The 26,537-nt window shown below is 46.3% G+C and overlaps 3 protein-coding genes and 2 long non-coding RNA genes across 8 annotated transcripts in view; 3 read left to right on the top strand and 2 right to left on the bottom strand.

Annotated features, from left to right (window-relative positions):
- Positions 1-721: 721 nt before the first annotated feature.
- LOC127592437 (uncharacterized) lies at positions 722-19,356 on the bottom strand. The gene is made up of 3 exons (XR_007960131.1): positions 19,276-19,356; positions 18,583-18,767; positions 722-1,345 (listed from the first exon to the last, which is right to left on the bottom strand). It is a non-coding gene; the product is annotated as an uncharacterized LOC127592437 (long non-coding RNA).
- LOC127592400 (PR domain zinc finger protein 1-like) lies at positions 6,610-15,579 on the top strand. The gene is made up of 7 exons (XM_052053133.1): positions 6,610-6,812; positions 8,270-8,527; positions 9,754-9,873; positions 11,342-11,594; positions 12,884-13,833; positions 14,470-14,598; positions 14,678-15,579. Exons 1-7 carry the CDS (start codon positions 6,786-6,788, stop codon positions 15,242-15,244), a joined length of 2,304 nt encoding a protein of 767 aa, XP_051909093.1. The 5' UTR covers positions 6,610-6,785; the 3' UTR covers positions 15,245-15,579.
- xkr5a (XK related 5a) lies at positions 16,773-23,019 on the top strand. The gene is made up of 8 exons (XM_052053149.1): positions 16,773-17,031; positions 18,560-18,743; positions 19,301-19,485; positions 19,564-19,776; positions 19,914-20,083; positions 20,423-20,534; positions 20,628-22,000; positions 22,422-23,019. Exons 1-7 carry the CDS (start codon positions 16,899-16,901, stop codon positions 21,569-21,571), a joined length of 1,941 nt encoding a protein of 646 aa, XP_051909109.1. The 5' UTR covers positions 16,773-16,898; the 3' UTR covers positions 21,572-22,000; positions 22,422-23,019.
- LOC127592395 (glutamate receptor ionotropic, kainate 2-like) overlaps positions 22,826-26,537 on the bottom strand; it is a 76,757-nt gene continuing 73,045 nt past the window's right edge. For 3 of the 4 annotated variants that reach the window (XM_052053111.1, XM_052053110.1, XM_052053109.1), the window contains exon 16: positions 22,826-24,980. In XM_052053111.1, the coding sequence (XP_051909071.1) occupies positions 24,816-24,980 (165 nt within the window). In that variant the 3' untranslated portion in view covers positions 22,826-24,815. Of the gene's footprint in view, positions 25,082-26,537 lie in introns of all 4 variants that reach the window. The other variant, XM_052053112.1, reaches the window with a different exon arrangement.
- LOC127592435 (uncharacterized) lies at positions 24,980-26,015 on the top strand. The gene is made up of 2 exons (XR_007960129.1): positions 24,980-25,663; positions 25,737-26,015. It is a non-coding gene; the product is annotated as an uncharacterized LOC127592435 (long non-coding RNA).

The raw sequence follows: 26,537 nt of genomic DNA on the forward strand, positions 1-26,537 counted from the left end.
CTGCCATTAGAACGGAACTTTGCCGCAAAGCGAGGCATGTATTTCCAGATCAAAATGTAACTGTTCACTTCTCCGGTATTTCGTCATCGTCAACCAGGAAGTAGACGGCTAACTGACAAACATACGGAGTGCCGCACGGTGCGTTGTTGGTTTTTTTTTTTCCACTTTTGTGGACTGACTTAACAGCGACCAAACAACTCGACTCATTAAACCCGTGGTGTCAAACTTATTTTTGTGGTGGGCTGTGTCAGAGTTACAGTACCTCATCCCTTGGAGGCTCGTTACGATAGCGAAAGCGAAGAAATGTTTCATTATCACATCGTATAATTACTTGTACACAACAAGCGGATGGATGACTAGTTTTTAAATCAGTCAACTATTTTGTTGTTTGTTCAATTGAGTTTAAACGGGGGAAAAATTTAGCGTAAAATGTCAACATTATTCATGAAAATTTGACATTTTGGTACAGATTCTAGCAAGGATCAAGAAAGTTGTTGACATAGCTTGCTTTGGCGGGCCACATAAACGACGCGGCAGGCCGCATCTGTCCCCCAGACCTTGAGTTTGACACATGTGCATTAAAACCATTCAACACATGAAACAGAATTTTGTCATCCTCCTAAAAAAAAGGGCTAAGTTGTTTTTTTCGTTCAGAAAGCACCCCCCACCCAAAAAAAAAAACGGAACCAAATGAAATTACTGGCATATCGATTATTTTTTTTGTCTGCCTGGCTAAAGATGCAGCCTGTTTTTAGCCGAGGTGACCAGCACCCTTAGGAGATGTCTAAAATTATTATTCTTTAATCAATATAGGACCATTGTTTTTGGAGTCTGACGATTTATAACATACAGAATGCCCTTGTTCAAAATTGACCCGACGAGCAACCCCATGAGAAAAATAAAAGATTATGATCTGTTCCAGCAGCTGATCAGAGAAGAAAAAAATGTTCATATTGAAAATTATTGAATGAAGCTTTCATCCAAATGTCATTTTATACAGCAGCGAGGAGCAAAACACTGTCTTTGGGCTTTGTAACGTAAGCTAAGAGTACAAAAGAAGACCCCCTGATGTCATCATCCCTTTTCCCCTCGATCTTTGAACCTCACTTTGTGGAGGGTTTAAAAAAAAAAAAAGGTGGACCGGGCAGTGAGCAGAGTGAGTGTAAAGCTTTTGCGTGCAGACGGATATTACCCTTTTAAAAGCAAAACAAATATGTGTGGGCAAGGTGTGCCCTGTAATTTGGCTGTTGACATGTGCACTTACAGTGGGGCTCCAGGACCCTGTTAATGACTAGGGCAGGTAAGACATGGAGACAGGTGGAGGGCAGTGCCGTCTGACTGCTCTCTAGAGAAGAGGGAGAGAGTGCGTGATTGCGTTAAAAAAAAAAGAAATGTCACAGACAGACACAGTGGCACCTGATGATGTCATCCATGTTGTCACCGGGCGCCTTCAAAGTTCCCCCGTTTACAACATACTCTCATTCCTAAAGCAGTTAAAGCTTTGAATCACAACCACATTGTTCTCCTCTCTTGCTCAACAAAACAAAATGACATCGCGGCAACGTTGCCTCTTCAAAACAAATGGCGGCAGGAAGTAGCCATGCGGGCGAGCTATCATCAAACGGCGGACCGGAGCAATTCACGGATGGCAGGGCCACACTCAGTGTTTGAGCTAGCAATCTTCGTAGTATTAAAAAAAAAATATATATATATATATACATATATATATTTTTTTTTTTTCAAAAGAGAGATTATATAATATTACCCCGATACTGATTTGTGAGCTGGAATTTGTCCTGACATTTGAATGTGACTGTGAATGGTTGTTGGTGTGTATGAAAATGACATTTAGCCTCTAAGCAAACGTGAAGACCAGAGAGCTGTCTATGAGAGAAAAAAAAAAAAATCGAAGCAGAAAGGAGAAAATCGATCTCTATGCATTTGATATAAAACGATCATATGAAGGCCTATTTTTTCTTTATTTCTGGTGAGAACAGACTGCAGACTGCTTGCTGGCAAAGTTCATGTAAATTCAAAACAATTATGATAATAATTTTTTTTTAAAAAAGGAGGGGAAGGAATGACAATCACAAACCATAAAGGAATATGGATATGATTTTTGGTTAAGTTGGTACAGAAAAAGGCCTTCTGAGATATTGGGGAGCATCGAGTGGTCCTGAATTCTTGCCAAGATGACAAATCAAGACTCAAGGGAAAGCAAAGAAGTAAATTATCGTAAGTGATGAATTGGAGTTAAACTGGCAGATTCAAGTCCAATAAAAAGATGACATTTGAACCGCGAATTACTCAAGGCGTCACTTTTGCACTATGACTGTCCTTTTTTTTTTTTTTTCCTCTCTGTGGGTGGTGTGGATAATATTTCAAGCTGCGTAAGCGCGCTTGTATATGTACGTGTGTGTAGCGCAGCAACATTCCTCTTCGCCTCGAAACTACGATAATAACCTGTCAACAGGAGATCATCCGCGGGTGGAGGAAGCACACTTGGTGGACATCCAGGTGGGTGGTGCTGTTGGATGTTTTGGTGCCTCGAAATGGAACTAAATGTCAGGCTGCCCGCACGCTTGGGTAAAGCTTCTATTGGACAAGCACTGCATCTCCGAGCCGTAGGAAGCACAAAATAAATGCTTCGCGATAATTCGCAGGAAGGACGCTTCTCTGTTTGAAGCTTGAGTGGAAGAAATGTACATACTCTGACTGCAACCTCAGGGGAAAAAAAAATCAGTGAAATCCCTTCAGGTGATCGAAAGGTGCAAGGGCGGTGGGGGGGGGGGGGGTCTGCGGGAAATCATGCGGACTATTTCTCCTTGAGTCAGCCATAAAAGTCAAAGATGGCCTGTGTTAGCTATTTCATGGGTTATAAAACTAAGCTCTGGCACCAAACCTTCCAGGTGAAGATTAGCAGTTTCCTCCCTCGAGGGGAGATAATTAGGACGGGATTGGTCACCTTCAGTCCCAGAAACGAGAACCGTAGGCAGGTGCAAAGTCATTCATTGGAATGAGAGTTAAGCTAGCTCTGCAGCATGACAACACACCGAGCTAAATAAAAGGGGAAACATCCGAAACTAACAATAGTCCACAAAGACATTGCATTGTAAACTTTTGCTTACACTTCCTTGACTAGCATTAGCATCCAAACAGTCACGCACATTCTTGGCGTAATTTATAGGGCCTGCTCAGCTAGCATAAAAATACAAAAAAACCTGTTTCTTAATGCAACGCTGCATATTGACTTGACTGATGCTAACCGCGACAATGAGTTAAGTGGAAGGAACAGCGGATAATGAAGCCTGTGAGGCAGGGAGCTAATTGTAGCAGCTAACTGTTAAATGTATCACATCAAGGGGACAGCAGTGGTTTTTTTTTGAGGGATTCAAATAGTTGCTGGTGTGTACACTTGGATGTACAAGTAAGGTTTGTCACATCGCTACAAAGCCATTTATCATCAGACGTCAAGTCATCGCGGCTACCTCCTCGAGCTAGCACGCAAGGTACTATGAACACAAAAAGCTAGCATAAAAATAAAAAAAAACTGTTTCTTAATGCAACGCTGCATATTGACTTGACTGATGCTAACCGCGACAATGAGTTAAGTGGAAGGAACAGCGGATAATGAAGCCTGTGAGGCAGGGAGGTATTATTGTTAGCTTTAGGCGCTAATTGTAGCAGCTAACTGTTAAATGTATCACATCAAGGGGACAGCGTATTTTTTTTTTTTTTGAGGGATTCAAATAGTTGTTGGTGTGTACACTTGGATGTACAAGTAAGGTTTGTCACATCGCTACAAAGCCACTTATCATCAGACATCAAGTCATCGCGGCTACCTCCTCGAGCTAGCACGCAAGGTACTATGAACACAAAAATCCATACGTGGACGGCTCACAAAACGCGCGCGCGTATTCAAGGCAGGCGAACGAGATTAGGGATATGGAAGCCTCAGAGAGGAAGAGGAGGGGAGATAAATAGAAGGTGATGAATGAGATGACCCAAGGCGAGGAGAAAGAGACAAATAGTGAGACGCAAGAGCGGATTCTAAATTACACGGTGGCTCATGTCAGCAGTTGTAATTAGTAGCTTAGTCAGGTGTGGCGAGCAGGACAGGATGTGTCAGAAAAGAAACTGAAGGGAGTGGTGGGGGGCGGGGGGGTGCAAAACAAAACAATAGCACACAAGACACAAACTCTGGCGCGGGGGGGCGGGAAGAGCACGCGAGGCAAAGGTACGGCGATGCTGAATGGAAACAAAACAAGGCAGGTTTGTTTTCGGCGTGTCGCGTGTCAAGCACGAGAGTGACGGGTGCGGAAATCCAGGCGCTTCTCGAATGGGCTGGCGCGGCGCCAAGGTAAATGTTGCTTTTGGAAGGCAGGACGAGAAAGAGAAAGAGACAAGAGTGAAAGCCGGATGACGCGTCAACATGCGGCGCTAGCACGCGCATTGTGGCGGTGGAGAGAGCAACGCGGGGAGGCCGAAGGAGGCACAGAAACATCCAAAAGAACGGAGATGACCGATACACTCGGCTGCAACGTTCGGCTAGGGATGCATATTCACTTGAGCTAAATGAGCAACCATGCCAGGGAGTGTCACATTCAGAACGGTGAAGCTATGTCACGGAATCATCATCAAGCCAGGAGATCCAAATTTCGATTCGACATCCGTGGAAAACGTCGCAGTCAAGTTAAAGCGAACCCACAAAAGACTCAAGAAAATGATGATATCACTGAAAATAAGGTCGGTGACATACGAGCCGAATCGCACGTCAGTGGATGAAAGTCATCAAAATTGACGAACAACCAATATTTCTCGTAAAAGGGAGAATTTGAAATCAGATTTTAAAAAAAGAAAATAAAAAGACCTGGATGAGCAACTGGGCTGAGATTAAATTTGGCGCTTGTCATCCTCTCTATCCACCTTGAAATGCATCAACAGATTTCTTCATGAAGATGCTTTTTCGTCTTGGCTGGACTTTGATGCGATTATCCATTCATCCATCCATCCATTTTCCGAACCGCTTAATCCTCACTAGGATCGCGGGGGGTGCCGGAGCCTATCCCAGCCGTCTTCGGGCAGTAGGCGGGGGACACCCTGAATCAGTTGCCAGCCAATCGCAGGGCACACAGAGACGAACAATCATCCACGCTCACATTCACACCTAGGGACAATTTAGAGCGTCCAATCAGCCTGCCATGCATGTTTTTGGAATGTGGGAGGAAACCGGAGCACCCGGAGAAAACCCACGCAGGCCCGGGGAGAACATGCAAACTCCACACAGGGAGGCCGGAGCTGGAATCGAACCCGGTACCTCTGCACTGTGAAGCCGACGCGCTAACCACTGGACGACCGGGCCGCTTGATGTGATTATAACACTCATTTTGTCTGCGCTAAAAATGCTACCACACAAAAACTTTTCATGCACCAATAATGATAACCCGCCACCTGATAACATGACAAGCTGTCCACTGTAGCAACCGCTGCGCCTGAAATGGTTTGTGCTCCCTCTGCAAGTCAACGTTTGGGAGTGTAAGGAACGCATCGAACGCATCTCTTTCCTTGTTTCCAGGTCGACTGGATGCTACATCTGTGAAAAAGATATATATATTTTTTTTTCCGCAGAGCCATGGTTTTAGCTAGCTGTGAAGTAGACGCCGAGCCAAGCGGATGTGAACCCAAAAGGTGGCGTCGAGTTTCAATATTCATTCATTCATTCATCTTCCGAACCGCTTCATCCTCACTGGGGTCACGGGGGTGCTGGAGCCTATCCCAGCTGTCTTCGGGCAGTAGGCGGGGGACACCCTGGATCGGTTGCCAGCCAATCGCAGGGCACACAGAGACGAACAACCATGCACGCCCACACTCACACCTAGGGACAACTCACTGAAAACTGGAGGCAGAAAAAAAACAGCGTGGCTCAGAAATCGCAAACTTGAAAGACAATCGCTTCGGCGAACAAGGTCGCCCCCCACCCCCCGCCGCCATTTCCCACACCTCCCCACTATGCCCGCCATGTCATGCCATGCTTGCTCTTTTGCCCGCACGGTGCTTTCACCTAATCAAATAAATTATGTAATCCCCCCCCCCCCCGATCAGCAGTCTTCACTTCTAAACACAAATTGTCTTGCACTCGGAGACGGGCGGAAGTAGATACAGTAATCCCTCGTTTATCGCGGGTTAATGGGGACCGAAACCACCCACGATAAACGAAAATCCGCGAAATAGCGTCCAATTAACATAAACAGGTAAAAAAAAATTATATACCGTATATTTTTTTTAAAGTCCGCAAACAATCTGCGAGAAGCTGCAAAACAACAGCGAGTCACATAGAGCAACATATACAGTACTGTACTCCATGTATATGTAAAAAAAAAAAGTTTACTTATTTTTATTTTTTTTATATGTTTGAAAAAATCCACGCTGCACTAAACCCGCGATAAACGAACCGCGAAGTAGCGAGGGATCACTGTATTTGGAAGAATGTAGACGGATTTGTCTGATCCGGACATAGCTGGGTGACAGGCGGGAGGGTGGTGGTGGTGGGAGGGGGGGGGGGGGCGGACGTGCTTCTGCCTTAGGGCAAGAGAGTGACACACACACACACACACACACACTGCAAGGAGGAGCCAGGGCTGTAGTCAGTCACAGACAGGTAGGTAAGAGGCTGCCTGAAACAGAGAGAGCGAGAGAGAACAAGAGAGAGCGCGAGAGAGAGCGAGAGAGTTTTTGCGAGTGACTGGTTGCTCACACACACTCAAGCTCACCACGCAGCCTCACTTATGTGTGGCTCTTCTCAAGGCTTCAAAGTAAGTACCGTCCCATCCTTTTCTGACGACTGCCATTTTTTTTTTTTTGTGGTTCCTTTTTTTCCATTTCAAGGTTTTTGCACCAGCGGCGTCTCTTCGTGACATGCACAAGCGAGGTCACAGCTGTGCGGCTTTGAGTCATGTCATGATTTTCTGCAGAGTCACCCGCCGGCATCCACAGTTTCGGAGTGAGCTGTCAGCCTTGTGACACTCATTCCGGGACGCGCATATTTTTGGGTGAAAAGTTAACATCGGTCGGCGTTTGGTTTGGGGCGCCCGCATAATTTTTTTAAAAATTGGATTTATTTGAGTAAAATTATGCAAATTGTATTTTAGTTGCGGGGTTATCGCTTGCTTCACGTGCGTTGCGAGAAATTCCTGTTGATTGAGTGCGTTATCATTTTGTTGAATTATTTTTGTGGGGGCGTCTTCAGTTCGACTTGACTCACTTACTTTTGACTCACTTGCAATATTCCAGTCGAGCGTTTTTTGAGACAAAAGTGGACTACTTTGGTCACATTTGCTATCTTATCACCATCGGAGTGGCAACCAGAGGATGCCTGAGGAGGAAACTGCTATATCCCAGCATTGTTGATTTGTAATCAAAGCTTCTTCTGTCTTCACTGTTTCATCCCATCAGTCGTGGGTAGGAGAGGGAGGGTGGGGGGGGGGGGGTCTTGGGTAATCAGTCTACGATCTTCATGTGAACTGGAGGGAGAGACAGTACATAAGCGAGGAAGAAGAGAACACAGAGCCTCTCATTGGGCTTGAGAGGAAGTCTGCTCCGTTCGGTGAGAACGGCCGGCCGGCTGGCTTCCTCGTGAAAGTGGAGTCGCATGCTGCAGGGCCCGAATGACGCGCACAGGAACCTCCCTCGCTGCTCCGGGGGGTTTGTGACTGGGATTTTCACAGGATGTATGAGGGGCGGGGGGCAGTGAGCATGAGGGCTCGGCTTTGAAGTCTGTTTGTCCGGTAGTAGCCCAGGCTGGGAAAGTAAGTTGCGGCCGCCTCCTCGCTATAATTTTTACATCTTGTAAAATGCCCCCCCCACGCCTACCCCCACCCCTCGTCCTGCTGCCTCACTGTTTCGAGTGACAGTATTTCGAAAACGAGCTGATCGTATTCATGTCTGATTGTTGATTGGGCAAGTTGGAGTTTCCTTGAGCGGCGTGAACAAGGGCGAGCGTATGAAAAATGAAAAAGCGTAAAATGCTCGTTTTTGTGGGTCACGTTGCGCCAAAGTTAATTTTGGTACTTGTTGAAAGCTCTTCAAAGATTACACTGCGGCCTAACTTTTGGGATATTCAAACGGCGTTTTTGTATCTTTCTCAGCAAGACGACCATGTTGGTGTTGCTTTTTTTTTTTTTTTTCCGGAAATTGTACATCAACAAAATATCACATACTTGACATCACAATTATGGTCAAATAACCTTATTCAAAATCTCGCTCCTTCCAGGCCTCGTCCTCTACGTGCGGCACAGTCATGTTAACCTCTGACGGCTCACCGAACAGGACAGAGGTCATGGCGGTCGCCATGGCGGAGTCTGCGGACTCGGACATGACGTCGTGGAGCGAGGCCGACTTTGAGGAGAAGTGCACGTACATCGTAAAGGACCAAGCTCTGGAAGAAGCGTCCAAAAAATGCAGCAGAACACGAGCCGAGGGTTCCTTGCCCAGGAACTTGGCCCTGAAACGCTGCCTGGACTCAGCGCAGGTCAGGAAAGCGTTTTCGTTTATAACCCCGCCCCCCCCCCCCCCCCCCCCCGACACGTTTTGCGCTACCTCACGTCACTACTTCATCTACGTATCGTTCGCCGAAACGGGAAGAACTTGACATGTCGCCGTCTAATTTCGGCCTTTCGAGGAATAGCCAGAGACAATTGCAGAGCCCCCTCGGGTCTGTGTGACGAGTAGCTCCCTCGGATTCTCAGCCCTTTTTTTTTTTTTTTGGTTCCTAGCGCTCAATTATACCGGAAAGCAAAGTAGAGGCACCGAGAATCCACCTTCGAGGTCAACCACATTCTGCGATTTTATTTGCATGCATGCTGTCAGGCGGTTTATGTTTAACCCCGTCGCAGGAGATCATACATAGTTAGGCAGACAGTAAAAGATTAACCCCGTGGATGATGTGTGGAACAGGGGTGGGGGTCGGGGGTCAAGATCAGAGGTAGCGGTTAAAGATGCTGAAATATTACGAAGGTCCGTCTGGGGAACCGTCCAACACCAAAGAGTCGGATTGGTTACAGCGACCCGTGACATAAAAGACCTGCCATGGAGCTGCCTGACATGCGGGCTTGAACGCACGACTCAAGGTGCCATTGACTAGAGTCGAGGGGCGGGGGGGGGTGGGGGTTGCCTGTGATACTTTATCCTCTCTTCACACCTGGATGTGACAGAACATGAGTCGCGGTGAAATTTTAATGCTAGGAAAGGGGGGGCGGAGCTAATGGAGTTTGACATATTCAGCATGCGAAAGGGGGAGGAGCACAATCCACCACATAAATGTTTTTCGGTAAGATTGCTTCTTCCCCCCCACCCCTCTTGACCCCCCCCCCCCCCCATGTTCTGCTTTTCAAGAAGTCATACAGCCACCGCCTCTTAAAATAACGTAGCGCTCGTTTGTGGGTTGTCAAGTTTCATGGGATCACTGGCTGGGACCATTAACGATAACCAATGTTTTTTTTTTACGTAATTCTTCATATGGGAGCTAGTTTTGCCAAAATATAGTTTTACCAAAAAAAAAATTGCAAAAAAAAAAACCTTAGCCGATTAGCTAAACTAATTTCTGTATTTAAACGTACTTCGAAGGGGCGAAAATAATGCCACAAGCTTTTTGGTTGTCCATCCGTCTAATTAGGCTCTTTCAAGCACCCGGACACTTGCCTCGGACTTCCAAATTGCAACCGACAAGATTGTTGACTCTTTGTCTCTTTTGGACAGGTGCTTGGAGTGACCAGTAAAGAGTTGATACCGAAGGGGACACGCTTCGGACCTCTGGTGGGGGAAACATACACCAACGAAACGTTGCTGAAAGATGCCAACAGAAAGTATTTTTGGAGGGTAAGCAAGTGAGCGCATGTTTTGTTTTGAAAACCATTCGCGTCTTCTCGCTCCGTGTGAGAAGTCGATGCGGCCTCGTCGCGGGATTGGCGAGCCGTCGTGGCTTTCGCCTCCTGTGAAGTCGCTGCGGTGTCAAGTACATGGCTGAATAACGCCGCGAGCGCACAGCTGTTTGGTTTCAGTGACGCAGCGCTTCTCTCCTCTCTGCCGGTAAATAGGACGTACAGAACAGCCGCGCTTTTCCAGCGTAGCGAACGCTTGCGCACTGACGCGGCAAAAGGAAGTGGCTTTTCAACCCGAGAAGCGTCACCTTCCATCTAAGCAGCGTTTGGACAACTTTCATCAGACACTCTCACGTTTCGACGCAATTCGCAGACATTGCAAGTGAAACTAGAAGAGTTTATTCAAGCGCTTTGTCAACCTGAAACAAGTACAGAGAACTGCTAAAATATTGTAAGGGCTGTTTTTGGGGGGGTTTGGCCTGTACTTACGAAATTAATTGGTTCTAAAAGAAATTTAACTAGAAAATTTTGTAAGTCGAGACGTGTTTTTCATGTAAATGCCCTAATCCGTTCCAAGCCCCGCCCAAAATCCAGACATGTTTTCTAAAGCATAAAAATGCATCAAAATGTGTAACAAATGCATGTTACAATTTGACTATTGCGCAATAAATGAGAGTTATGCATAATGTAAAAAGCAAAGAAGAGAGTCATGAATAAAAATGAGGTTCAACTTTTAACTGCATCCTCTTTAGTCCATGTTCTCTCTCAGAAGTGTTTTTTCCTGGCCTTTTGCGAAGAACTGATCCAAGGAAGTTTGCTTTTGTCGGCTATTAACAATCCTTTGAAAATGTCCGAGGCAAACATCAGCATAGTGAGATGGATGATTCACATTTACGTAAAATTATCGGAACACCTCTCTACGTAAGTGGAGTCTTGATAATCTCTTCCGATTCTGTTATTACGATGAGTCAAATCAGATCAATTTGGTGTCAAACAAGAGCTTCGGTCATTCTGAGCGTGAAGACGATATCATGCAGTTTAATGTCCAACGTACCGTTTAGAATAACGTAAAAGTAGCTACATGAAGAAGTAAGCTGTCCGCTGCAGTGACCGCCGTCCTTGAAAGAGTTCAAGTAAATCACGAGTAAAATCCTTCATAAAGTTCAATAAATTCGGTTTTTGCCAGGGCTGAAATGTGACGCTGATTGTGAATTTCCCAAAGCCAATAAAATTGCCGATTCATCCGTGATGAAGCGAATGAGAACGTAAACCGCCCGGTGCTCATTCAAGTAAACTTCCTCTGTTACTTGTTGCCATTAAGGCCTTGCGGGCGCCTATCTCGCAAACGATTCTTTCGCGTTTACCATAAAAGCATCAAGCGGGCGGTGACTTCATGGTTTTGGGTTTGAGAGCGCATCAGAAAGCCGATTAGTCATCGGCGGCTGACTGCATCCCCCCTGCTGCAGGTCTTCTCCCACGGGACCTTACACCACATCCTGGACGGTTTGAACGAAGACAAGAGCAACTGGATGCGATACGTAAACCCGGCCCGCGGCACCGACGAGCAGAACTTGATCGCCTGCCAGAGCGGTCTGGACATCTACTTCTACACCATTAAGCCTCTACTCCCCGGCCAGGAGCTGCTGGTGTGGTACTGCTCGGAACTAGCCCGGCGTTGTAACTACCCACCCCTGGGGCAACTTGCGAAGGACCGTGTTGGTAAGTGGCTTCTATTTCATTTGCGTTTAGGATTGAGGAAGCAAATAAAGACTCGCACGCCAAACAAGTAAACGACTGACACACCGTTTGTGAGGCCGTTCGAGCGCTGGCTCGGGCACGCCCATGGCCCTTTTGTTACCTGGTAACACAAAAGAGGGAAGACCCCCTGAATGGAGGTGTAGCCAGGAATAGCCATAGTCCCCCACCCGCCCGTAGGTAAGCCGAGACCAATTTCTGGTCTTGTGTCAGTTTCAGAACGCCACGTCGAGACACAGCTGTGAGCTGGCTGCCTCACCGTTCACAAACCTCCAAAATAGACGGCTGGAGGGTCCCCTGAGCTGCTGACAGCATTCTGGCACGACTCGTCTTATTTATTTGGCTCTTAAAATGAGGAGAAGTAGGAAGCGCTCCGGTGACTACTTGAACTTCCTGATAGGGCGACCCGCTGACAGACTGATGTCTCACTGAGTGTCGGCTGTTTGTTTGCCCAGGGTTTGGCGGAGGGGAGGGGCAGGAGGGGGTCGGGACAAAGGGAAATGGTAGATAAGGGCTGCACGATGTGTTTTTGTGGCCGAAATGTGTTTAAGGAGAGGTGAAAAAAGTGCAGAGGTTAGCGTAGTCGTACTTATGATCTCATCATGTGTTAACGTTATGAGGATATGAAGAGAGCAAATTTGAGGAACATTTAATGAAATGGTTCACTGGAAACATCCTTATTTTGGAGTTAGGTGAAAAATCTTTACGCGTCAATTTACGAGAATTGAACAACAACTTTTTTTCCCCCTCTCATAATTTTACATTTGTTTCTTTTTTGCTCAGTTAATGAGAATTTTTCTTGGAATATTTTGTCTTTAATTCAGTTTAGAACTATTTTTTTCTTTTCAGTGTGGCCCTAATACTAAATTAGCTAGTTATATATTTTTAAAAGTCATACGATTCTGAGAATAGAGTTGCAATATGAGAAATGGAATTTTGCAATAAATTAACAAAATCCGAATTTTGCATAATTTCCGGAACTAAAAGACAGACTGGAGTCAAAATTGTATTACACAAACATCCCGTTTTGTTTTTTGTTTTTTTGCCATTTCAATACACATTTAGGATTGTTCTGCCTTGCTGTAAGTTTACCTTCGAAACATGTCATTAGGGAAAACCTCAAATGAAATAAAACACACCCAAACTGACAAAAGTGGAATATAAACGACCACTTATATTTTCATATCACTTCTTAGTAAAACAAAAATGTTCTTGCGGGATCTTTTCAAATACCACGTTTCTTTCGCCAACAGAGCATTGCCATTTACAGAAGACGACGACGGAGAAACGCGGACACACCGTGACCGAGATCCTCCGAGAAGAGCCCCCCAAAGCCCTCGCTAGCTTTTGCCGACAGATGGACGGTTCTTTATCTCAGGACAACCTCTCCATTTTCCCCATGGCCTACCCAATTCAGTCCCGTTCGGAACCCGTCCACAGGTATGCAGCTCTGCCCCCTCTACCGGCTGCCAAAAAGTCAGCTTTAAGTAGCCACCTTCCTTCCAATTTATACAGCTTCCAGCACAGCCCGAGACATGTCCTAGCTAAACCTTACCCAGAACCCGGAGTACCGGATCGAGTTTATCCCACCTTGAGGCCCGGTCCCTATCTCCTGCCCCGCTACTCACCTTGCCCTGACAACATTCTACCTCACCCCTACTTGTCCTACGCCGATCGCCCAAAACCTTACCTGACGCTCTCCGCTCACTTACTGCCTTTGGATGGTTATGTAAACCTCCTCCACTCTGAACAAAATAACTTAACTTTTGCACTATCAAACACCAAAGATGACCTCGTTCCTTCTCCGACCGACGAGACCAAAGATGAAAAGAACCTCGTATGCCAAAGAACAAACTACCTCAAAAGTCCTTCCGAGCAGCCCGGACAAGCGGACGTCCCTTTAGCGTCCACATCCAGTGCCACATCTGCGGTCAGCGCCCCATGCAGAGCGCAGCCGTCACTCGAATCAGGAGGATGCTCTCCACCGCTCGGTACGGCGGCGTCTTTGGACCATGACCCCTGGAAACCAACTGAAGCGATGCAAAGCAACACCGCGGATGCAGCGGATGTCAGGAAGGCCAAACGAGAGGAGCACGCGATCGGCTACAAGACCTTGTCGTACCCGCTCACCAGACAGAATGGAAAGATCCGGTACGAGTGCAACATCTGCAGGAAAGTCTTTGGCCAGTTGTCCAACCTCAAGGTATGATGACTTTTAGAAAAGGCTCAAATTACCGTTTTGGCCCGAATATAAGACCACCCCCTGTTTTTCAAGACTCAAGTTTGAAAAAAGACCACCAAATTAATTTTTATACAGAAAATAATGATAATACATTTGAAACAAATGATTCTAACAATATATTTGAGAGAACAAGCATGTTATTTTGCCTCATTCAAATCTTAATATCTGAACATTTAAATATGTAAACTGAATGGCTTCTGGTTTTTGAAATGTAAATGACATCATAACTTCTCCTCAGCTGCCGGTTAATCTGGCCGATCTTTGACCCACTTTTCTCCAGATTGTCGCTACGTTTCTCCATTTTCTGTTATCTCTTCTATTATTTTCTTCTCTTTTCTTTCTTCCTGCTATTTTTTATTTTTCTTCTTAGTGCTACCGCTAATTTTATTTTTATTCTTCGTGACGGATTCACTTTGGCCTGGAGAGTCAAGTTCAGCATTCGCTTCAATGATATCTGGCGCCATCTAGCGTCGTGAATGGATATAATGTCTAGACCCCGAATACAAGACGACCTTATTTCAATGCAAAAAACACTGTCTTATATTCGAGCCAATACGATATTTGGAGGAAGTTAACCTGAACGAGCGCCACCCTCAGGTCCACCTGCGGGTCCACAGCGGCGAGCGTCCCTTCAGATGCCAAACGTGCAACAAGAACTTTACTCAGCTGGCACACCTGCAGAAACACTACCTGGTTCACACCGGAGAGAAGCCCCATGAGTGCAAGGTAGTTTTTTTTTTTTTCAATCAGCTCTCTCATGATGTGATAAAATTAGGTTTGGAAATGACCACCTTGTTTGGCGCAGGTCTGCCACAAGCGATTCAGCAGCACCAGCAATTTAAAGACACACCAAAGGTTGCACTCGGGCGAAAGGCCCTACCAGTGCAAACTGTGCCCGGCCCGGTTCACTCAATTCATCCACCTGAAGCTCCACAAACGCCTCCACACTGGGGAACGTCCGTACCGCTGTCCCTGCTGCCCCTGCGCCTACTTCCACCAGTGCAGCCTTCAGGTCCACCTCCAGGGGTTCTGCCCTATCTCGTCTTCGCACAAACACTCCCCCGAGGAGTTCCACAGGGTCAACTCTGAGATCGAGAGGTTCGACGTGAGCGAAGCGGCCGAGCAGCTCGAGGCCATGGCGGCGGAGGCCAAGACGGACAAGAGGGATGTGCTTGCGCTCATACAAAGGTTGAACACTCGCGCCTCCAAACGACACGATGGCGCCGCGGCTGACTTCGAACTCTTTGAATCGGCGAAGGCGGCTTCGCGACACCACCTCGGACCTCGTCTACCTCTGCATCCGAGCCGCATCAAGCGCGAGTCAGGCTGCATGTCAGAGCCTGAAGACGGCTTTGCTAATCCAGTCATATAATCCTTACAGGTCAACTCGGCAGCTGTCTGGCACTGCCCTATTTGAAGTAAAGCCTTATCTATAAACGACCGCTTCACGTGAAGTCCCAAGACTCCACCAGCACGACCTGACACTTTGTTGGTTTAACGTATAAAAAGTTGCTAATTTATTCAGTTCAGCTCATATTGATTTATACAAACGGGGTTTCGTGACATGAGGCGTCACTGTATCGTCATGTCAGCCAAACATGCCATTATGCATAACGCCATTTGTTTAAAATTCCTACCAGCAAGAGTAAAAATGTGTTTGTGTCTTCTTACTACAGATACAAATAAAGCAGTAAAGGTTTGACTGTGCGCGGGGGAAGCCTGCATTGTTTGCGTCGTGGCGGTGCCCTTTTGAGAGCGAGCTTCATTGACGTGAGGGCTTCAGGGCGGACATAAATTTCCTGTTATGGGCTCAGGGAGGTATTTACAACACAATGTGTCAACCTGTTACCTCGTCAACTCGATTTGAGCAGGAGTGGGCACCCAGTTTCACGCGCATACTGTATCGCCCCCACAGCAGCTTGGTGCGTGAGTACCGGCCATCAATTAGGGCCATTGTATAACTTGAGTTTTACAATGTCTGTTCCTCTCGCTGCATATGACGGTGGTATTGGCACCACCTGTGGTACTTTTAACCTAAAGGGAAAATAACGAGGCGTCTGTTTCACTGTTGATTATGATGAGGCATTCATGACACTGTAAAAAAACCCAAATTGCATTTAGGTTTTTTTCACTCATGTAAATTGGAACAACTTCCAATTATAAATGATTGACATAACATGGTAACTATGTTAATTAGCACGACAAAGCATACAAGTTGTTTGCACCAAAACCAATTAGTTGTGTCAACTCTTTTTTTTTCTTTGTTGTGGAAAACAATTTTCAGAACAGCACAAACTATTTTGTTGAAATGCGGTAAAATGTTGACATGGAGAAAGCATTACAAAAAAAAAGACATTCTATTTGTTTCAGTAGTATGGCAAAAGGTATGTTTATAGCCATGGTATGTGCATGGCCTATTATGGGATGTGGAGTAGTTCTTCCCATACAGACTGACACATACACACTTGCATCAACCACATATACGACTGACTTACTATAACACTTCCATTCCACACTGCTAATACAACATCAGATTCAAAATACAAAAAAAAAAAAAAAACATGTTTGCACTTCCCACTTCATGTTGCCTGGTTAGTGAATTTGACCCGCTCCGCCATCATGACATTGGATAGCCTGCTCGGACAATAGGCCACCTGACACCCTTTAAAATTGTAATTTGAGATTAGCTCCACGGTGGAACACAAGTAATGAAAGTCAAACGGAGTGTTAAAAAAAGTGCACAAAAGAATGAAAATTTTACAAAATTTAAATTTAACATATGATGGGGTAGAAAATGTGCCGTTTTGACTAAAAGTAAAGCGGGTGAAGAAGGAGAGGCGGTCACGGGCGCGCAGTGGATGAGCGGAGCGTCACTGGCCCTTTAACAGTGCGCAGTGACGTCATCTATTTTGACAGCAGGCAAGTCAGCGGGTGAAGAAAGGGAGCCCAAGCACGGAGGTGGGGGGGCGAAGGATGCGCACGATAAGGTCGCCGCTTTGCAGCCTCCGCCGCCGCCGCCCGGCAACATGATCAGCACGTCCGAGGCGGTGGGCCGCAGGATGCCGTCGGCGGCACGGCGGAGCGAGCGCTGGATCGCCTGGTGCCAGGCGGCGCTGCTCGGCGTGTCGGCGCTGGTCATCGCGGCCGAGAGGAGCGCTCGTAAGTGCGGAGGGGGGCGGATCGAAATCGATACACGGGCACGTTCGGGCTGCAAGGAGCCCGATCATATCGATTATCGGTGTTATATATTCGGCTCGGGTGGATTTTTTTTTTTTTTTGGACGTTTAGAAGCAACGAACGAAGGCCCTCGAGGTACTGTTAAGGGTAGTGCCGGTTCAAAAACTATTGGGACGATGATGCGGGATGCAGGTTTCTATTCAAGGAATGGCTGACCTTTAGGGGTGCTCAACTCGCAGTTAGAATGTCAAAAATATGCCTTCATTAGGATCAATATGGTGGTTGGTTTTAAACCATAAAAAATTGTAATGAAACAAAAAAAGAATCTATAGCTCTACAAAAGTGCATTCAATTAGGGACACATTAGTTGGTTGCGTGGTTGCTACCTCACAGTTCCAAAATAAAGCAAGTTAGGTTGAGAAAAGACTAAGTTGTCCGTAGGTGTGAATATGAGTGTGAATTGTAGTTTGCCTATGCAGTGTGTGAGTTCAGGGTGGGGTGGGGTGGGGGTGGGGGGGTAGGCTGGATGACCCAGTTAAGGTTGCAAAATATAATTTTAAAATGTTTAAAAATCACAGAGCCAGTTCAGGTGAGTCGAGCATGGCAATACTTTTCCCTGGCAGAAAGTGAGGGATGCTCAGATGTGAGCCTGCTACAACTCTTATTGTACTACATGCTGTTTGATTGTCTGGCCCGCACTGAAAAAGAACACTCACAGTGGTTTGTGTTTAAAAATATATCTTTTGTGACGCCGAACATTTCTGACACATTGATTACATGCCCTGCAATGGGCCGTGACAGAGTGTGACCAGCAACTGGAATAGGCATCAGCCAAACACTGACCTAATAGATGGATGGATGGATGGATGGATGATAGATGGATAGATGGATAGATGGATAGATGGATAGATGGATAGATGGATAGATAGATAGAGTGTAGTTAGCTACTCGGCTAGCAACATGCCAAAAACTCAAAAAGCCAAGATGTTAACCTTGAGCAAACCACCCTCTTTTGACAGAGACTATCGACGTCAGAGTTATCGTGTAGCAAACATGAAACTACCGGAGAGTGAATAAGCGTCTATTTTGGGGTGCGAACATGTCATTGTGCGCTGAGAACAGATTTGATGGAGGACTGCCCGACTAAGCAAATCGATGAGGCAAGGGCAGCCAGCCCATGAAAGTGGAGCGTAGACTTGAAGTGTGACTTCTCCCCAATGGCAGCAAACGTTAACAACTCCCGCGCAGGGTTCAGTGTCTCACAGAACCTCGAATCACAATATATCAGAAGCCTCTGTTGTCTTTGACAAGCAAATTTTCACACAGCATTTTCAAATCATGTAGTAATTTGCAACTGTTGTTGGTTCCTTGAAAATTTTGAATGGTAGTACGCCCTGTATGAGGCCTTAATATCGGGCAAATATTGTACCTCTGATTTGTTTTAGGTTTAATATTAAACATACCTCTCACAAGTGTAGTAATTCTTGTTTTTTTGGGGTGTATTTCCCAGTTATCTACTGTATAGGATTTTACCTTTGGAATGACGAGACACGGTGGGCCGGTTTCACGCTAGGGCTCTTCCTCCCGGGTACTGCGGTGCAGCTGCTGAGTGTCAAGTGGCATTACGACGATGGCGACAATAGGCGATGGTACCTCTCGACCATACACATTCTTCACTTGGGCATCTTCAAACGGTAAGACCCGTCCGTCTTCACCACCTGAAAAGTATATCCAGTGAAATCTCCAGAAATATTTTTTTTTTGGGGCGGGGGGGATAATACTGTTTAAGTGGCACAAAACAAGATGTCAGTATAATTTCTGTTGCGAAAGCATCGGCCTTACCACATTCAGTGCACATGCTCACATCATCATACGTGTCGTCACCTTGGATCAAATTTAACGGTGACGCATAATGGAGTTGAGCTTCCGTGCGATTTTGCTTTACCCACAAGCCAAAAGTAAAAGCTCCGCTGAGTTTTGGTTGACTAACCCTAACGCCTTAACTCATTCACTCCCAAAGACGTTTTTAAACGTCTTTTCAGACTTGGTCCAGAATTGGCTGGTACTGAATCAGTTAATGACCATGGGGAGGGAGGTGGGGGGGTGGCAATTGGACAAAACTACCCCAATTCTGGGGGTTGTTTTGCCCATGGTCATCGTGCCATTGCCCCAGGTAGTATTTGAATAATCGTGTTCCACTGTACTGGACTAGAAAGCGAGTCATACCTAAAAGGTGTCCCTCTGCTGGCAGGCTTTGGGACTGCATGAGGTACGTGTCGCGCACGCACGGCTCAGCGGCAGAGCTCGACGCGGTCGTCATGCTGCAGGCGGACGTCGCTGCACTTTGGCTTTTGGAGGCGCTGGTGGTCACCCTGCCCCAGAGCTTACTTCAAGCGTACATCGTCGTGTCCACCGACGTGGGCATCACGTCGCCGGGTGAGCATGTCTTACAAGCTGCGATCGCCCGTATATGTTTATCGTCAAATAATGCATGATTTTCGGGTTTCCGTACAGTGGCCTACTGCTGCGGTCTTTGCGTGCTGTCCGTTTCCTGGGCCCTGGTGCTGTACAGCCGCGCCTGCTGTCTCATCCGGCCGGGCCATCTCGCCATGCCTCCGGCGGCCCTGCTCTGCCAGCTGGTGTGGAGGGCGGGCATGCTGGGCGCCAGGGTGACCTGCCTCATGTTCTTCGCCAGGGTGTTCGACTGGTGGGTCTGCGGAGTGGCAGGTGCGTGCACGTTAGTCATTCGGTAAAATGCGTGTCGAGGCGGGAGTTGGAAGGTCGCTTTCGTACGACTCACCTGCGCCCGGTTGACAAGAGTACACACGTCCTCGTCTATTTTCTTTTTTTACATTGACCTGCAGGCTTTCACTGGCTGACTGCTTCCTTCTGGCTGGTATCACAGCAACCGGACATCTGCACCGGGCCCTGGTGTTGGCGTGCCTTCAACGCCCTCCTGGGGCTAGTCCACGTCTTCCTCTTTCTCAACGTCAAAGATGGACCGTCGCGATTCCGCATGGTCGGCTTTTATACGGTAAGCAGCGCTCAAGCTTACGTTTGAACGCGCCGATTCTTTGTCGTCAGACTGCCGCGGTGGTCGTTTCAGCTGCTGCCTTTTCATGGAGATGGTTTGCCCCGAGGCTGGATCAAAAATAGTCGGGTTGTGTCATCTAAAAATTAGACAAAAGCACGCGTGTGACTTGCTGCTTAGTTGCTGCCGCTGGCTAGCTAGTAGCGATAAACTTTGCGCAGTCTCTTGCTTCTTTAGCCGTCAAACTAAGCGACAGACTCATCGAGCGCCGGTCGTGGACTTCATTTTACCTCCTCAAAATAAGCTACTTTGGACAATGTGGTCTTTTCTTCCTCTTTTCAGTTCATGCTTATCGAGAACACCACGTTGTTGCTAGCTGCCTCCGACTTACTTAGCCAAGCGTCGTGGGACAACGTGACGCTCCCTATTGCCGTCCTATGTAGCTTAATCCTCGGTGAGTCCCAACGCTAAGTGCGTTGAATAATCGCAATTTGATTTTAAAGCCACTACATTTTCAAATATTTCATCGCCTCAATGGTGTCACCAGGTGCTACCTCACTGGTCGTCTACTACCGCTTCTTGCATCCCAAGTCAACAGAGATTGCGCAGGGTCTCCACCACAACCACATGGGTAGTACGTGCATTGAACGAGGGGAGTCCTCCTTCTCTCTCGGGGACAAAAGTCTTCCGGTTGGCGGCGAACAAAACCACGGCAGCTTCTCCCACTCCGGAGTGGCTGGCTCACTGCTGGAGGATCCGAGCGCGTGCGGAGGGAGGCCAAACAGCTCCTATCCTTTCTACCACCATCACTGGTTACTCATCCGGCTGGCCCTCAAAACAGGCGACCTGGGGAAGATCAACCGAGCGTACGGGGCAGGTGGAGCGGCAGCCATACTGGATTTAGAGGAGTACAACCAGGAGTTTAAAAGTAACGAAGGCATCAGCAGCTTGGCAGGAGGCAACTGCGAGGGCGTCTCCACGTCCGAGTCTCAGGGGCGAGGCTCGGTACCTCTGTCGGACTGTAAAGACGAGTTCCAGACTGTAAGTGAACCCACTTCTTTCGAACAAGCGGAGGACGACAGTCTAGAGATGGAGAGTCCGCTGGAGTCGCCCGAATCGGATTTCAAGCGCAGCTCACCAGAGGGCAAATCTGTATTTGGAGACAGTCCGGAGCCGGATTTCTGCCCCACGGAGTCCAGTTCGACCTTGTACTTCAGCGCTGACCCCCAATCTCCCAGCAGCACCAGTAACCCCCGTTTAGACCGGGACACCGGGGGTTCGGAACAGGGCGTGCGTCTCAATTCCATTCCGAGCGATCCGGCTCTTCATAGGGACATCCGAGGTTTAATCAGCCGGGTCGGACCGCGCTACACGTCCACCCCGAAACTGGACTCGGGAGCGCTGGACCCTCCCCCCTCCAGTGTCCCTCACCTCACCGGTCCCAGAAGACAGCTCATAATGTCCCGAAGAGACGACGATGAACATTTCTGACCGATTCAGGGATAGGCTGATAACGTACGAGTGAATCCATTGTTACGTTTTTATCGTCTGTATTTTAAAGTGAAAGGACGTTTCTTAAATCGAGCAATGTGAGGCTTGCATACAATACTGCACAGAGACCATTATATCCGCGAAGGAAGAGCAATATATCATACGCGTGCTAAATTGACACATGGAGCCATTCGATGCTCTTTTAATGCTATCAGTAATAATAAGCTAATTGGCTGTGTATCGACTCAGATTCAACCTCTCAGCTGTAATCGTTTATGAAGTACCGTATACCCTCAAATAGTGATCCTACCTTTCATTCAATGTCTCAATGAATCCCAGGTCGTATCATCCACTTATTTGTGGAAAAATATTATGAATGAACGCCGAAGAAGAAGAATGGCCCCAAAAGCGCCCGTGGCATTGTACAGGGTGGCCCACTTAAAAGTAGCCCGGATTTTTTTTTAAATTAAAATATATTTTTTATTTTTTTCAAAACATGTATTTAATTACGTGAATGTTACAAGTGACCCAAGTCTTTCCAAAACCTGTTTTTATTACTTACAGGTTACAAGAGATGCTGGAAGTGTTCCAAAACTGCTCCGGTTATACACGTTGGCGCTGAGCCAATTTTTGTTTGTTTTAGATTATACACGAACAGTAGTATAACCGGAGCAGTTTTGGAACACTTCCAGCATCTCTTGTAACCTGTAAGTAATAAAAACAGGTTTTGGAAAGACTTGGGTCACTTGTAACATTCATGTAATTAAATACATGTTTTGAAAAAAATTTAAAAAATATTTTAATTTAAAAAAAAATCCGGGCTACTTTTAAGTGGGCCACCCTGTATAAGGAAGTACGGTAACTGCTGACTGTTATAAGATTTCCTATTTCACATACTTTGGAAATATCAATATGGAGCTGCTTTCTGGCCTTAGATGCCGTGTAGCCTTTACGTTCCAAAAAAAATAAATTCAAATGATGTAATCACATAATTAAAGGCTGCACTTTGAAATAAATGCAATATCAGCACAAGCCGCCACTTCATTGGCTTCCTTAAAAGCACAACCTGCAATGTATCTGTTTAAAAAACAATTACTCACATGTATACACACACACACACACATACAGTAAAAATATCAATTTGCTGTGCTTTGAGCTGGATTGATGTGACAGCCTGGACAGATATTAGAAACTTGCTGTGACTTTCTTTAGTGTGTTCTCAATTGCTATTTTTCGAAGGGGAAGAAAAATGCATTTATCTTTTTTTTTTAACTTTGCTGTGAAAAGGAGGCAATCCACAATCGAGCAAAGATTTGCATTTCTTTTGCACTCGAGCCTTGTATGATATTTGAACTGTGAATCGAGAAGCCGCCTGCGGCTTTAAATGAGCAATACAACGCAGACATATTGGGGTGAGTGAAATAAAGGTGTTCTGCTGTCAACTGTGACACATTTCCCTTTGTGTGTGATGTAAATCTATTGCACAGTTCGCTATGTACACACACACACACACACACACACACACACACACACAAACACACAATTTATTCCATTCCTCTATTGATCTAAATTGTATTCAACACATCCGATATTATGCAAGTTCCTTGCCCAATAATGTGCCGCCCTTCACCCCGTCTTTCAAACCAAACACCGCCGTGTGTTCTATGTGCAGAAGTGACCAAGAGTGCCCAACACGCGCGTCATAAATGACATTTCAAACGACATTTTGAAGGCTACTCATCCCCCCCAAAAAAAACACCGATGTCGGGTGCAGTTACCAAGACTGACCTGTGGGAGGCGGCATTGTGACGCATAGCAGCCAGACTGACCCCAAAATAAAGAGAAAAGGGTGGTCGTCGTATTCGAACTTGTTTTTTTTTTAAGGTGGTCAACAAGAGCCTCCCCCCCCCAAAAAAAAGTTAAATTACAAGTAAGAGACAGAATTTAGTTCATCCAGAGTAGTAGGAGTCATAGATTTAGTAGAAGAAAGAAGGAAAAAGTAGAAGCAGCAGCAACAGTTAGGCTAACCGGTTGCTCGGAATTACTTTTTATGATTGTTGGGTCTTGACTATTTGCCTCACCGGAAAACAAATACATAAAACACCCACATCACAGGACATAATGTTCAAATTTTGCATCAATTACAGCAAGTCAATTTTTTTTTGGTCATCATATGGTGTCTTGAGCGTACGGTCGTTTCCCTGCTTGAAACGATGTTGCAGCACTGAGGAAAACTTAATGACACATTTGTATTTTTATTTTCTTTTGGCCTTAAGTATTGGTGGCTGGTATCGACAGCCCAAACAATTACCCGATATCTTAAAATATTCTGTTGTAGGTATTCCGTTTTAAAAACAAGCTCCTTTGAGACTCCAAGCACAGCTTTATTACATTGCCATATTTTCTCCAGACAACGCACACAAAAAAAATGAAAGCGGAAATGTGGCGTAAGTGAGCGGGATGGAATCCTACAGAGGCCCCCACCTCCCCGCCCCCTATGCGTTTTGGGGAGCGGAGGGGAAGGGCTTCATTTGCGTCCGCTACATGTCGTGTCCTCGGGAGGGGCTACCATGATATAAAGTCCTATAAAATGTCTTGATCTTGTACAAAAACAACATTTTTTTGTTTGTTTTTTTGGTAAGAAATCCTGCATTAAAAGAACTCGGAGAGACATTAGAAGCGTATTACATTGAGGCTTTTGAACCAAAAGCTTTGGCACGAGGAAAAAGACGGTACTATGAGTTGGCGAAGATGATTCCGAAATATACACACCAGTTCGTAGTAAAAGTGTTTGTGGTGATGTCTACTCATCATCTTCTTCTTGATGGGATTTCTTCGGGGTTTTTTTTTTTGTTTTTTTTTTAAATCTCCAAATAATCCTAAAGAAACTAAGGGGAAGGGGTATATTGGGGTCACACAGAGATCGGACTAAAAAAAAAAACCCTACATCCTGTGTCACTGTGTGTGTGTGTGTGTGTGTGTGTGTGCGCGTGTTGGTGTTTATTTGTCCACTCTCAGTCCTCTTCATGTCCAGCTGCCTTCACAAAGTGACCATCACAGTGAGGTGACACTGCTCACACAGCTAGCTTGATTTCCACGGGAAACATCTCTCGACATAAATCAATGGTGCCCATCTTCAACCCCCCCCAACTTCAGATGTGATGTCACCCAGCTCCCCCCAATGCATTCCCGCACACAGAGGGGATTTTTTTTTTCCTTTCCTTTTTTTTGTGTGTGTGTGTTTTTACGCCATGGTTTCCTTTCCCGGGAGTCTCCTGTCGTTGAACGTGTGCATATTGATGACTTCCTCCGTTTTAACGATGACGGGTGGCTGCGGCTTCTGCTTGAGACGACGTTGGCACTTCAGAGACACCCGCAGCTCGTCCATCATGGCGCTGCAGAAGGATCTCTGCACAGAAGCGGAGACGGCAAGCGGAGGAGCGTTTATGCCGCACTGCTCACGACGCCGATGATTACGTTCGCGGAGACGCGACATTAGGCACACCTGCACTGGAGACCCAAAATGAAAACCAAAAGGTGATCGTCACTCGCCGTGAGTTGCCTCCATATAGTGAAATGCGCAGCTCTGATCTGGAAACATTTGTTTCAACGGCATCCACACTTGGAGTGGCCCCGGGTTCCATTTTTGAAAATGAAAACGACTGACGGCGAATGAGCAGTTAACATTGTAATAACAGTGTTCACCACTAGATGGCGGGACGTTGCTCAAGAGCAACTCCAATAGAGTTGATTAACACGTGTATGAACCTTGTAACCCGATAACATGATAAAGCTGTCCTCTGTAGTAGCCGCTGTCCCTGAAAGGGTTAAAACCGTGATTGGCAACGCAAAACTCTGGCTCCTCCCCATTTGACGATTATGTTTGAAAACAATAATCTGTGATCTTGAATATGTTCAAAACGAATGCCGATGGTTATTTTGTGTACATGACACAAAATCTCTTATATAAATTGGTATCACGGCTGTGCTCGGCCAACGTTGCCGAGACGAAATGACTTTAAAATCACTTTCAGATTACGCCGAATCCTATTTGGGCGTAGGAGTGTGACATGTAGGCGGCTTGGACAGCAGGTAATTTCCTTTCATTTAAACACACAGTTTGGCTGCTGCATGAATGACATCTTGTGCCTTTCTCTCTGAACAGGGTGATTATAGAAGAAGAAAAGCAAGCGGAAGTGTGCGCGGGCAAAGGGGAACAGAGGATAGAAGAGGCGGATTCAAAAAAGGAAAAAGTCATTGGTTTCATGTGACAGGTTGAGCGAATAGAGCAGGTGGGAGGCGGGGCAAATAAATGAACCACCACCTCGGCGGCGTGGATGTTTTGGCATTTGAAGTGATTCAAACACGGCGAGCCAGCATCTTGATTAATGATCGCCGAGATGTGCTCGCAACATACGCAGCCCGCAACAACAACAAAAAAGAACAAACTAATCAGCAGTGAGATGGCAGGTGGAAAAAACCCCCCCAAAAGCATCCAGGTCATTGTGTAAGTAACACTGCCCTGCATGCTGTTGACACAACGGGGTGAGAAAACGCGTGAGCTCACTGCATTCGGAAAAGTCAAACCAATGTCAAACTGAAATGTTGCGTTTGTGAACGACAACGGTGGGCACTCAGCACAGCACAATCAAAGTTAAACTCGCCTTAAAAACACAAAAATGGCAGGACCGGTTTTTGATTCTGGGCTATGGGAAATTGTTTTCTTTGTTTACTTCAATAGGCATTGCGATGCCATTCTGGTGTTTGCGCTTTGCAAACCAGGGGGCATACCATATTTTCCGCACTATAAGGCGCACTTAAAAGCATTCCATTTTCTCAAATAGTGCACCTTATAATACGATGCACTTTCTATATGGATCAATATTCAGATTTCTTGGACGTAGCATCTTAAATGTTATGTAAAGCGCTTAGTCCCAGCTGCAGCGGTCTAATAGAGCTTACTTGG

This window comes from Hippocampus zosterae, chromosome 19 (assembly GCF_025434085.1).
Source record: "Hippocampus zosterae strain Florida chromosome 19, ASM2543408v3, whole genome shotgun sequence".
NCBI classification, from domain to species: Eukaryota; Metazoa; Chordata; class Actinopteri; order Syngnathiformes; family Syngnathidae; genus Hippocampus; species Hippocampus zosterae.

What these genes read in the sequence shown, in the direction of transcription:
- xkr5a (XM_052053149.1), top strand. Translation starts at nt 16,899, where the DNA reads ATGATCAGCACGTCCGAGGCGGTGGGCCGCAGGATGCCGTCGGCGGCA. An exon ending in CGCGGCCGAGAGGAGCGCTC is followed by an intron (nt 17,032 to 18,559) that starts GTAAGTGCGGAG and finishes TGTATTTCCCAG; the next exon opens with TTATCTACTGTATAGGATTT. An exon ending in CGTGGGCATCACGTCGCCGG is followed by an intron (nt 19,486 to 19,563) that starts GTGAGCATGTCT and finishes GTTTCCGTACAG; the next exon opens with TGGCCTACTGCTGCGGTCTT.
- LOC127592400 (XM_052053133.1), top strand. Translation starts at nt 6,786, where the DNA reads ATGTGTGGCTCTTCTCAAGGCTTCAAA. An exon ending in GCTGCCTGGACTCAGCGCAG is followed by an intron (nt 8,528 to 9,753) that starts GTCAGGAAAGCG and finishes TCTTTTGGACAG; the next exon opens with GTGCTTGGAGTGACCAGTAA. An exon ending in ACAGAAAGTATTTTTGGAGG is followed by an intron (nt 9,874 to 11,341) that starts GTAAGCAAGTGA and finishes CCCCTGCTGCAG; the next exon opens with GTCTTCTCCCACGGGACCTT.